Source organism: Trichoplax adhaerens, genomic scaffold (assembly GCF_000150275.1).
Source record: "Trichoplax adhaerens TRIADscaffold_16 genomic scaffold, whole genome shotgun sequence".
Taxonomy (NCBI): Eukaryota; Metazoa; Placozoa; class Uniplacotomia; order Trichoplacea; family Trichoplacidae; genus Trichoplax; species Trichoplax adhaerens.
The window spans coordinates 529,502-541,103 of NW_002060958.1; the positions used below are offsets into that span (position 1 = coordinate 529,502).

At 36.8% G+C, this 11,602-nt stretch overlaps 4 protein-coding genes across 4 annotated transcripts; 1 reads left to right on the forward strand and 3 right to left on the reverse strand.

The window, feature by feature from the left end:
* Nucleotides 1-552: 552 nt before the first annotated feature.
* On the reverse strand, nt 553-1,748 carry TRIADDRAFT_31210 (uncharacterized protein; the record flags this gene model as incomplete). The annotated part of the gene is made up of 7 exons (XM_002116576.1): nt 553-637; nt 760-827; nt 920-1,027; nt 1,110-1,183; nt 1,312-1,378; nt 1,463-1,551; nt 1,649-1,748. Coding segments are annotated over 7 exons (591 nt in total), but the record flags the coding sequence as incomplete, so codon positions are not given.
* A 2,148-nt stretch (nt 1,749-3,896) lies between these two features.
* TRIADDRAFT_31044 (uncharacterized protein) lies at nt 3,897-4,061 on the reverse strand (the record flags this gene model as incomplete). The annotated part of the gene is made up of 1 exon (XM_002116577.1): nt 3,897-4,061. The coding sequence occupies one exon, from the start codon at nt 4,059-4,061 to the stop codon at nt 3,897-3,899; it is 165 nt and encodes a 54-aa protein (XP_002116613.1).
* A 2,346-nt stretch (nt 4,062-6,407) lies between these two features.
* TRIADDRAFT_63141 (uncharacterized protein) lies at nt 6,408-8,533 on the forward strand. Its single transcript, XM_002116507.1, has 4 exons — nt 6,408-6,437; nt 6,653-6,753; nt 8,237-8,339; nt 8,429-8,533. The coding sequence occupies exons 2-4, from the start codon at nt 6,660-6,662 to the stop codon at nt 8,436-8,438; spliced, it is 207 nt and encodes a 68-aa protein (XP_002116543.1). The 5' UTR covers nt 6,408-6,437; nt 6,653-6,659; the 3' UTR covers nt 8,439-8,533.
* Nucleotides 8,534-8,718: 185 nt separating this feature from the next.
* On the reverse strand, nt 8,719-10,039 carry TRIADDRAFT_31222 (uncharacterized protein; the record flags this gene model as incomplete). Its single annotated transcript, XM_002116578.1, has 6 exons — nt 8,719-8,844; nt 8,993-9,106; nt 9,188-9,334; nt 9,552-9,647; nt 9,736-9,808; nt 9,939-10,039. 6 exons carry the CDS (start codon nt 10,037-10,039, stop codon nt 8,719-8,721), a joined length of 657 nt encoding a protein of 218 aa, XP_002116614.1.
* Between the last annotated feature and the right edge of the window lie 1,563 nt (nt 10,040-11,602).

Here is an 11,602-nt window from a genome sequence, read left to right on the forward strand (position 1 = left end):
TGCAGCCTGTTCAGTGCTAGCATCAACACGGTGACGCATATGCTCCCCTTCTTTGACTAGCGCCGAAACTTTATTTGAATGTTTCTCTTTTCGCCTATAACAACAAACGCTAATTAAATTGGCGATATGATAACTAAAAAGTTGCTATCAGGCTATTTCCAATATGCACTTTTACGTACTTTGTCCTGGCTTTCGATGTATGAGTCGATTTCAGTTCTCCCTGTAAAGAACATGACTGTTATAGCTATGCCGTCTAAAACACGAGTAATAAAAAGGAATATCACTAAATAAAAATGTACATACATTGATTGGCTGGATTAAATCTTTCCAATTATCATTTTCGCCACTCTTCGCTGACAGCAAAGATTCCTCGTTCTTTCCATATGATCCAGCAGTCTTTACTTGCATATGTTGGTTACGCTTAATCAGAGCTTGCTCTTCCAGCTGGCGATAAATTTGACCAGAATAGTCATCTAACTTATACCTGTTTCAATTGAGTAAGACAACGAGACTGTTAACATACATATTAATCCTGATTTAACAAAAGACTCGTTACCTTGTTTCAAAAACACTTCGGTTAACATCTAAAATATTACGTTTATACTTTTCCCTATCAGCCACGCAATCCAATATACGCCTAACGATATAGTAAAAGTAGCGAATATTAAAGAAAAGTGGTTAACAAGTAACATCGAATACTTTAGTTGAAGCTAAAATTCTACAGTATTCAACAATAACAGCACAATGCATCTCCCTTACGCCACGTTCTCTAGGTCTCTCTTTAGTTTGAACATTTTTTCATATGAAGATTCATCATTTTTACGATTCTGTATATATGCACGTTTAGCAATGAGATAATATTGTAACATGATGTAAAATGAGAATTTTAGTAGATTATATAGCATTTGCTGATAATAACCTTGCGAGTTTGCATCTTTTCGGTTCGACGTCGGAAAGCAACATAAGGATTGTTTGGGGATGATCCATCTCTCTTCTCTGTCAACACTCGATACAGTATCTCCCCAGCCTATAGATATTCCATTGTAAAAATTGCCGTATTTAATTCATGCAATTTTCGAAAAACGAAACTGACGCCGCATTGTGCTTACCACTTTTTTTCTTTTCTTTAGCCAATAATCGTACAATACTTGTAAAACACTCTCGCTGACAAATTTAATGAGTGCTTTGGCTCCATTAAAAGTAACAATCTAATGAATAACATTAAGAATTAGAATATCATCAAAAAATCAATTGCAATTGGTAAAGCGTTGAAAAATAAAGTAAGAAATTGTTAGGAAGGATCTGCGTAACATGCCTGATTTCCAGTTGCTTTTTCTAGCTGCTCCATAACACGTTCAAATGATTCAGGTTCAAGTTGCTGCAAAATTAAACAGTGAAAATGTTAAAGGAATGACAACTTTCAAGAAATGGAGATTAGCCAATAATTTGAATGGAAATTTACATCATCCTTGGGCAAACTTTTAAGAAATTCTTCGTCATCTGAATCCATATCATAATCGGGAACTTCGCTATCATCTAGAATATCGATTACTGTACCAAAACAGATGATCTATTGTCAGTCATTCGATTTTTAAGCACCCAGCAATATCGGAAGATCAAATCCATGGTGAGATAGATCAATACGTACCTTGAAAGTGGATGTACTGCTTAGGTAATTGTCGTTCTGTAGTGTAGAACATGCCGCTTTGCTTGTAAGATACCTGAGATTGCGGCGTCGGAATTATAAGCTGTTGCTTGTCGCCAAAAACTTGTTGAGCGGATATCGCTCTTTGTAGATGGTGTTCCTACATTAATAAATAAATGAAACTTTGCGATTTAAATGCCTATTCGCTACTCTAAATGTAATGCAATATTAATATATCATACATAACGGCGGCTATATATCAGCATTAACTGTCAATACAATTTACTTCTATCGCAATACTACTAGCTGATTACTGAGAGCATCTAAGGATGTTACTTTTGAAAATAAATTTCTGTATTGAAACAAATTCAATACAGCCATGGTTAAATTTCTTACTAGAGAGCAATCATATCATCATTCCCTTTATCAGGGCACCCAATGCAGGGGAGTGTCCTATTGACTGCGAATATTTATTGATGTATTCAGCGAAACTTAGCTCAACAGAACGTAATCACCAATACTTTCCAACATATTTGAATTGCAATAACGGAGACCGACAGCCGACAGGCAATTATACAGCATTTGCATTTGTGGGCCAATAATTATAGTCAATAAATATAGTCTAAACGGACTCATAGTCATCACTTGTGAGCATGGACAACTCAATTAATCAATGCGTTAGGGCTAGAAGAGAATAAGAAAAGACGACTTAACTAAGCAATCTTTTCTCATCAAAATTGATCTACAAACCCTACTCATTTAGACTTCAGTCAGTGATCGAAAAATTTCAGCCTCGAAGCTACTCTACATATGCTATCAGTGCATGTCTACTTGCTACTTTTGCTTTGCATTACTGTACGTACAGTATTTTGTCACGCGTATCATGCCTAACACGATACAATATAAGGTCGATTAGAATCACGTAAGATCGGTACTGTATAAATGCGAAGTGAGTTACAAAAATTTACAGCTCGAACCGCTCTGGAACTAAGCACAGGCATTGCTGCAATCCCTGCCTCACATTGATTCCTATCGCGAGTTTCTACAGCTACACTACCTCCCATAGCTGCATACTGCGTCGTTTAAGCATGGCAGGACGCTTAGAGTACACTAAATGTAGAATATGTATACGCGCATAGGATTTCTTTCTTCTCCACTTAGTACGATCGAAATCATTGCATCCATTGCAAAAGTCGAGTTGCTGTAGTTCTTTGCAAAAGTGAAATAAACTTGAAATAACTGTACTGTTTTTACGACACCCAATATGCCCTTCCCCCTAATGTCTATCGGATGACGAAAGAAATCCATGTAGAACTTGGATTTTCATCGAATTGTCTCTCGCTACGTCGACTACCCCTTTGCATATACATGTAGTTGGAAGTAGTCATTCGTGAATACCTCACCTCAGCTCTCTTTTTAGACACTCTTGTTTATTCATTAAGCGTTAACTGAAATTGCTGATTGCCCTATTGGCACTCACTTGTTACTTATGGTACAATGATTGTTCCCTGTTGGTTCTCTATGGCAAACCACATGGATCGAAGGGTAAGCGTTGTCGCTTGTATACTATACAGTACAGTAGCTTACTGAGCTCGGTGTACTAGGCCCATTGCCGCCTTTCACCACCGGCAATGGAAAACGCACCATTTCGGTAGCGTGCAACCTAGTCATGAATTACTGTGCATTCTACTGTACACATCGATGTTCCTTAGTGCAGTAGCTCATCAAAGTTGAAAATGGAACCAACATCGATGAGATCGAAATCTGCTTTTAAAGCCAACAGCAGCAGTGATTAACTTGCAAGTGCTCGCTGCTAAGCTCTATTCCAGCGCGATGCCATACTATACTGTAGATCAAGTACTGTAGAGTACAGTATGTACTGTAGGATAAGCCAGTAGTGGCATGGACTCATGCCTGGCCTGTACCAGTACCGTACTGGTACTGTACTAGTACCGTAAATTACCATGGTCACATTTACCCTGACTCTCCATCAGCTTCTTCATCAACTGTACTGTAAGTAGTGTACTGCATGGTACATGGTTTTTAGAATTAGGCATTAGCAAAATTGACTTGAAGACTTGAGCTAGACTACACTAACGTAAAGTATGGTATGATACAGTATACTAGCGTCATCGTCCAGTAAATCCAGAAAATGCCAGCAACACAATTTATCCTATACTAGCCTAGTTGAGAAATGAATTCCATTTTGGGAAGTTTTTTTCCCCCAATTTCTACAGTGAAGTAAAAAAGATTATCTACTTACCGATTCTTCCTCTTTCTCCATGCCCGTAGGCATTTGAGGTACAGCACGATTGATTGCTGCACATTCTGATAAGTCAGTTAAATCTTCTGCTCGATAAATGGGTAAACTTTTATGAACATCTAAACTACGTGCGCGAAATGACAATTTATTCATGGCGGGCAGGAAAGTTAGCGTCTAGCAACGGCTTTGTATTAGCTGTAAATCAACGCCAAAACCTTGCATCCGATATAAAAGTACAAAAAATAAACATAAGATATCTTTCTACAACAACCATTACAAAATGAAGAGCCTACCAGTGCTACTGGTTATCGAATTTTCAAATTTAATCATCAATGACCGTCATATCTACACAATAAATTCAAGATGGCGGAAGCCACAAAAAGTTCTCATATGCATTTAATACCAGTGACAATACGAACCAACGACCTTATTAGTCTACAATAGCTCCACATCATTTGAAAATTCGTACGCATGCGCTGGTCAGCTGGAAGTCGGATCAGGTACTGTACACTGTGCAGTACTGTATACTGTACACTCTATACTCTAACTCTACAGTACGTAGTACACAGTACAGTACAGAACAATAATGAGTGTGCAATTCCTTTTGCGCGGTAGACTACAGTACAGTACAGTACAGTACTGTACAGTACTCTGCGAGTGTGGGTATGTACTGTACACTGTACTGTACAGTGTACAGTACAGTACATACCTGTAGTTCGTGTTCAGGCAGCTTTAGTGTACTGTACAGTGTACAGTACGGTACGTGCAGTACAGTACAGTACGAAACAATTAAAATACTGTACTGTAAGTGTGCAATTACTTTTGCAGGTTAGACTACAGTACAGTATAGTACGTACAGTACAGTACGAAACAATTAGAATACTGTAAGTGTGCAATTACTTTTGCACGGTAGCCTACTGTGCTCTGCGAGTGTGCGTATGTACAGTACTGCAGTTCGTGTTCAGGCTGGTTCAGTGTACTGTACTGTACAGTGTACAGTGTACAGGTTTTCTTTTCTTTTCTCTCTTTTACAATTATTAGTGTACAGTACACTGTACAGTACCGTATAAACGCACGCGCACAGCATGAACTAGTATGAACTACCGGTAGGCATTTGGTAAAAATGTCTGATGAACCGAAACCTCCATTACCAGGTGAAGTAGTTGGTTTGAATGAAAACGGGTAATGTACAGTACAGTATGTACCATACCTCAAGTTTCAGCCATACCGTACGCACACTGCAGCGCATCAGCGCTTGATCCACTCGACGTACTGTACAGTACTGTACAATGTACTGTACATTGTACTCGCCAGAAATGAAAGAAAACTGGCCACAAGCTGACTCTTAACGAATCAACGTTGTTGTTGAAATTTTGGGTGGTAGTATTGTCGATTATAAATATTTTCATCATTGAATGATATAGTTTAAGAATACAGTAGGTAAAATGTTACTGCTTGTGATCGCTAAGATGAAAATGATACGCTTTGATGATTCTTGGGTAACGAGAACTAGCGACAGATATCCGGTTATTTTGGATACTTTCGTGGCATTATGTTTCATTCGCATCGCGCGTTCTATACAGTAGAATAGAATGCCAGCTTACCTTTGCAAAGTTACTGCATGCGGAACTTTCTAAATAGAAAGTACAGTACTGTAAGTACTGTACACTGTACAGTACAGTGTACAGTACATACAGTACAGTACAGTACTGTACACTGTATCATTGAAGATTGATTGTGGTTGCGCCGCAGTACCGAGCGATGATGCGAATGACACGTACGACGAAGACTATGAAAGTATCCCAAAATGACCTGATATGATTGAGTTATTTCTCGCTGCCCAAAGATTATAGACAAAAAAATCAGAGCAGAAAAATTGGATGTATTCTTAAACTATACAATTCAATTATTTAATTGACATTCGATCCTACTACCACCCAGAATCTCAACAACAAAATTGACAAATTGGAACCAGTTTTCTTGAAATTCTGCCATGATTTACCTGCTGTACGTACAGTACAGTACAGTACAGTACATGCAGCAGATTTACAGTCATACAGTACTGTACTGTACTGTATGTACGTTACAGTACCTTTACTTTTCCCTACAGAGTTTCAAGAAGACTACAGTACACTGTACTGTAGTCTTGGTACGGTACCGTCTATGATTACAGGCCCTGCCAACGGTGACGGATGGAAGGAACAACCAAGGCGGAAACGGCCAAATCCACGCTGTGGCCTAGTACAGTACAGTACTGCACTATACTGTACTGTATTTTATTTCAACCCTTCTCTTTTTACAGAACTACAGTACAGTATTTACTCATCAGCACAGTACGGTACTATACTGTACACTGTAGCGAACAGTGGGTGGACAGTACTGTTGTAGGAGTACGGTACAGTACTGTCCAGTTTTAGTACTGTAGTACAGTACTGTACGTATAACAACCACCGTCGCCACTGTTGTTGGATCTTTTTGAACAAATACCACAAGCGTCTTGCTGATTCTCTCAAGCTTTAACCGATCAAGGTAGGCCGCACTAAATCTTTTGCCGTATTATCTAGCCTCAATCGGCATTTTCGGTGTACTTTTGTCTTAGTAAATGTAGCTAAAGATGGACATGTCTATTCAAGACGTACAGCACAGTATAGGATTACTGCCTGGATATGGATCGATTCCTTCGTCATTCATGCAAGATGATGTTGTTTAGCTTACCAATTTTTTTTCTCATCATTTCCAAATAGCCCAATAATGGACCAAGTAACGACTTTAGTTGACCCACTAAAAGTGTTTGTAAAGGATTCTGTTCGTTTAGTCAAACGATGCACTAAACCTGACCGAAAAGGTATGAATAACTTCAACAGGCCTTTATTGCCTAGTTCAATTAAATATTCCATTCGACTTGCATGTTACATAAACGTAAAAATCATCTTCTGCCTGTAAAATGATAACAATCTCTATTTTTCTGTAATGTACGAGATTATAATGAATCATTTAATCTGGCCAGTATGTCACACCTTTTATCAGTATTTTAAATTAGTTTGGATCGTCATGACAAAATAAAAGTACCATCATTTTATATCTACAGAATAAGCGTACAGTATACAGATACACTGGACATAGGAAATGTACGCTTTCTTGTCTTCTACTACGTAGTCATCATAGCATTGTGACTATCAAATTGGTTAGTCGTGATTAAAACAGTTTTTCTTCCATCGTTATTCAACGGTGTTGCTATTCGCATTGTATTGAAACTACACTTTATACTGTAGTATGCTACGTTCTTAATAATCTACTCTATGTTGTGATGAGAGGCCATTCAACATCCATTGAAAAATAAGCGTATGATACAAATTCTTCCGTTTTTGCCTTATGTGCTTTCTGTACAGTACCGTAAAAAGGTTTGAAGAAGGAATTATTCAATACCCATACATTGATACAACCTGTTCTAACAAAGTAATACAATTAAGATTTTATGGATCAAATCCAATTGAATTGTAGAAACTTAGTTATGGCTATTGGATTCGATCAAATTTTATTTATGTCGGTAACTCGGTAGGACGTATGATCACCAGCATTGTTGATCATAGTATCCACAAACATATCAAACAGGTTACTAAAAATAAATATAGAATCAGACTGCCTCATACTTATTACAAATAGTTTGTTACCATGTCTGCAAGTTATTAAGTATATCGATGGCATACTTAATTCGCTATCAATAAATTAGGATGATTTTAAATCACCATGCTAGCTAAAGTTACGCAATAATTACAATAAGCCAGTCAAGAGTTTCAGATATACCAAACTTATTGCCGCCAATAGAAGAATAATGCTTAACAATTCCTGTTACTATGTCTTTTCAATAAACTCGACAAATGCTTTAAAAACGCTCTATACTGTACTGTCAATCTCAAGTTTTAAACTTAATTGACAGTGAAACAGTCACGTCAGATTTGTCATGTAACTAGCTACCATATTAGACAGTACGTTCATGGACACTGAAAATAGGACAACACTGTTTACCCTCTAGTAGTGTAACGACTCTGATAAGTTGTAGTATAAACGCTTTAGATTTACTGACCTCGTACATAATTACCTACAGACTGTATTCTAGTTGAGATGATATCACATGATAGATAATAGAATTAAAAAATTGATCATGATTACTGATATATCGTACGTTCGATCGATTGCTTCTTGCTCATGCTTTTTTAAATTATGCCTTGTACCTACAATACGAGTATATATATTGATATACTTGATAACCACTATTGGAACGTTTTGTCTTACATATTTACTACGGATGGACGCGCTAAATAAAACAGAATTTCAAAAGATTGCATTTGCCACGGCTATCGGTTTTGGAATTATGGGATTTATAGGCTTTTTCGTTAAGTTGATCCACATCCCCATCAATAACATCATCGTGTAAGTACAAATTTTCTCATTGATTCAGATACTGACAATATCTGGTCGTTTTTTATTCAGCTTATTATGAAATATTTCCTTTTCAACAGTGGAAGTTAATCAACTGAATCGTATGTCGCCTATAGCGAGAAATGAATGGATTGTTTCTGTGCTTGCTGTAAACTTAACGTATGGCTAATAAAGCGTTATTAACATACCACATAGGATGTTGAATTGTTAGTGTAATTGAAATGTACTATCAGAGTTACAAATAGAGTGGGTATTTTAAAATTCAAGAAATATCAGATTGATAAATACTTCCGTTTTCAGTAGCATAGCAAATAAATAATGATGAGAGTGCCGGATAGTTTCATTATTACTAAATGTATCAGCATAGAATCTAATTTAAAGTATAATTTATCTCCATGGACCAAATAACGTTATCGTCAGTTGTGATTGTAACTTCGTTAGATCCGTCAAAAGCATTTGAAGTACTTATCAAGCTACCAAACGCAAATTCGATTCCCTCTATTACAATTGCAAAACCAACGAAATGGCGATTATATATTTTGTTAGGGCAAATCAGCGAAATTGATCAAATAGTGTTATTATTTGATGGGATAAAGCATGTTTTACATCGAATACTGATATCGATAGGGACAACACTAACCAACTGGGAGATTCCATTTCAATCCGGTAGTTCTTAAATTATTACATTTATTACCAATTGGAAGCAAGCTGCACCAATTACCTTCCATTTCAGTATTAACTAGGACTTTATGCTGACCCTACATAATATAAGATTAAAATATCAGTATTGATAACCCCCGCAAGCAAATAGCAAAAACATTATACGTGTATATTCATACTGGAGTCAGAAGGCAGATATATGATTTGACGGACAGCAGGATTATTTGAATCCGACTGATCTTCGCAGCTACATACAGGGCATGGATGGATGCCATACTTTGGTCAAACCGATCATGCACTGCTCCTAGCGCTATAATGTAATCGCACTACAGTACATTAAACGTATAAGTTATATCGAAATTTTAGTTGCTCACTAGCTATCCAGGACCAGACATAAAAATTGAAATTTGAATTATTTTTTGATACATTAGTCAAATGACGTAAACCTGATTGAAATACTGTACAATGTTTGGATGATCGTAACTTTGCTTAGTGAATTATATCTATGCGAATATGCAGTATGATAAAAGTATCCAAAATAACCTGAATGTTACGATACGGCTCTGTCTGTAAAACAAGTCTTAGGCATTTCAAGAAGTCGTTTTCATCTTCGTCACTCTTGTGCACAATGATAGTACCCTATTTCAAGTTGTATGATTCAGGCGAATGTAGTACTTCATGGATATTAAAAGTTTTAATTATTGTATACGATATTGCAGATGCTAACCTTGTCCTTATAGTAGTTCTGGGCATTCGAATTGACGGAATCTAAATCTCCACAGATGACATCTGGAATATACCTTAATTACAAAGTATATTAAAGCTCTGAAGTAGATACAATGTAAAGTACACCACCAATTTACAACGGATACGCTATAGAATATGATCTTTACATAGAGTTCAAACTATTCAAATTATTACTAAGCTCACTTATTTCTGTCATCATCGAGTAACTCAAATACGTAATTGGCCCCACCATCTGCGCATACAGTCAGTTTAGCTGCAAAATGTGAAATTATGTTATAGGACATCATAATATTAGTTTTACTACAATATCTGAATACTGGTAAAACTATAGATATCATCGTGCCTTCCTGTCTAGAGTTGAACTCAATATGAGTAGTATTATGATCTACTGTACATGCAGTCAGAAAATTATATTACGTAATACAAGAGAGATTAAAGTAAGTTATGTATATGATAGCCTTCCTCATGTGAAATTTCAAAAGTACTTGTATCTATTGTAGATCAAAGATGTAAGTCTGTACGCGTATACCTTTACGCATCAACGTTGTTAGAAGATGGCGTTCACGCTCGTATAAACTTGCATTGCAAGTTACAGGCTGATTCAGGACAATCAAAATAATCCCTATATCTGAATACATAAAAGAGATTTAAATCGGTACAATCCGCATCAAATGTAGTTAAGATGTTGAAAGATTGTCTAATTCGTAAGCACTATGACGAGACATTAACAGATGCTCTAGAAATGTTTGATACCTATACTAAATTAATACTGGCAAGTTCTATCATCCTATTAATTTTCCGCAATCACTCACACAATAAACTACGTACAGTCTTAAGCTACTATACAGTGCAAAAAATTCTTTCGAAGTGATATCGCTATGATTCATCTCTATCTAGATATAGAATATCTATCTCGATATTATAAGAAATAACTTGGTCCATTTTCTGCCTGTGTATCAGTTCGCATATTCACGAAGTTCATTGGTTCATAAAAGAATAGGTAGCAAGTGGTATTACATGAAAATGTTTTGGTGTTTTTACGTGTGTATCTATTGGCAAAAACTGATCATTAATTTGACAATAACGTCCAGCGCAGCGAGAGCGTGGCCTGACTAGAATACGAATAAGTGAGTGAGCTAGTTGTAGAGTATTCTACGTACAGTAAGTTGCAGCTAGTCAACCAATATGCACGAGGATTCCACTAGCTTGTTGCAATGATTCGTTAGCAGTCATAATAAAGTGCAATCTATGCTGTCTACGCGTATGATGCACCATTTTGCAAGATGTTTGTAAATAGCAAGAATCGACTGTCACTAACTGTACTCTAGGCGAACAAGTAGTCAAAATGTACGTAGCCATCGAGAGTCATCAGCGTAATGCGCAATGTGCACCAATTCAATGGACAATCAATCAATATTGCTGTACAGTGTGCAGTCATTTTACGATACTGTACCTTCTTGAATTGTTGTAATCTCTGATATGGAAGGTATGCAATTCATACTCATTCTAAAGGAAATAAGGATAGCTTGTAATTTGACTACTTCAAATGGCTGTCGAAAGGATCGAAGATGTTATATACAATTCTCATGATTCAACAAGAATGAGCAGCGTCCAGGTATACTAAACACTATTATACTGTACAGTGTCCAGTCCAGCTTGCTATCACCATTTGTTTACGAATTCCAGTAACTCATTCCAGGCCTCAGTAGACCATCAGTATGAGTGTGGTAAGAAAGAGCGATGCTGTATGTACAGTGTACAGTGTACAGTGGATACTGCATACAGTACTGTACAGTACTGTACTGTACTGTACTATACTGTACTGTATGGTTGTAGCGGGTACAGTA

Bases quoted from the DNA above. Each gene is read 5' to 3' on its own strand.
- TRIADDRAFT_63141 (XM_002116507.1), top strand. From the start codon at position 6,660: ATGGACCAAGTAACGACTTTAGTTGACCCACTAAAAGTGTTTGTAAAG. The intron at 6,754-8,236 runs GTATGAATAACT...TAAATAAAACAG, and splicing joins CACTAAACCTGACCGAAAAG to AATTTCAAAAGATTGCATTT.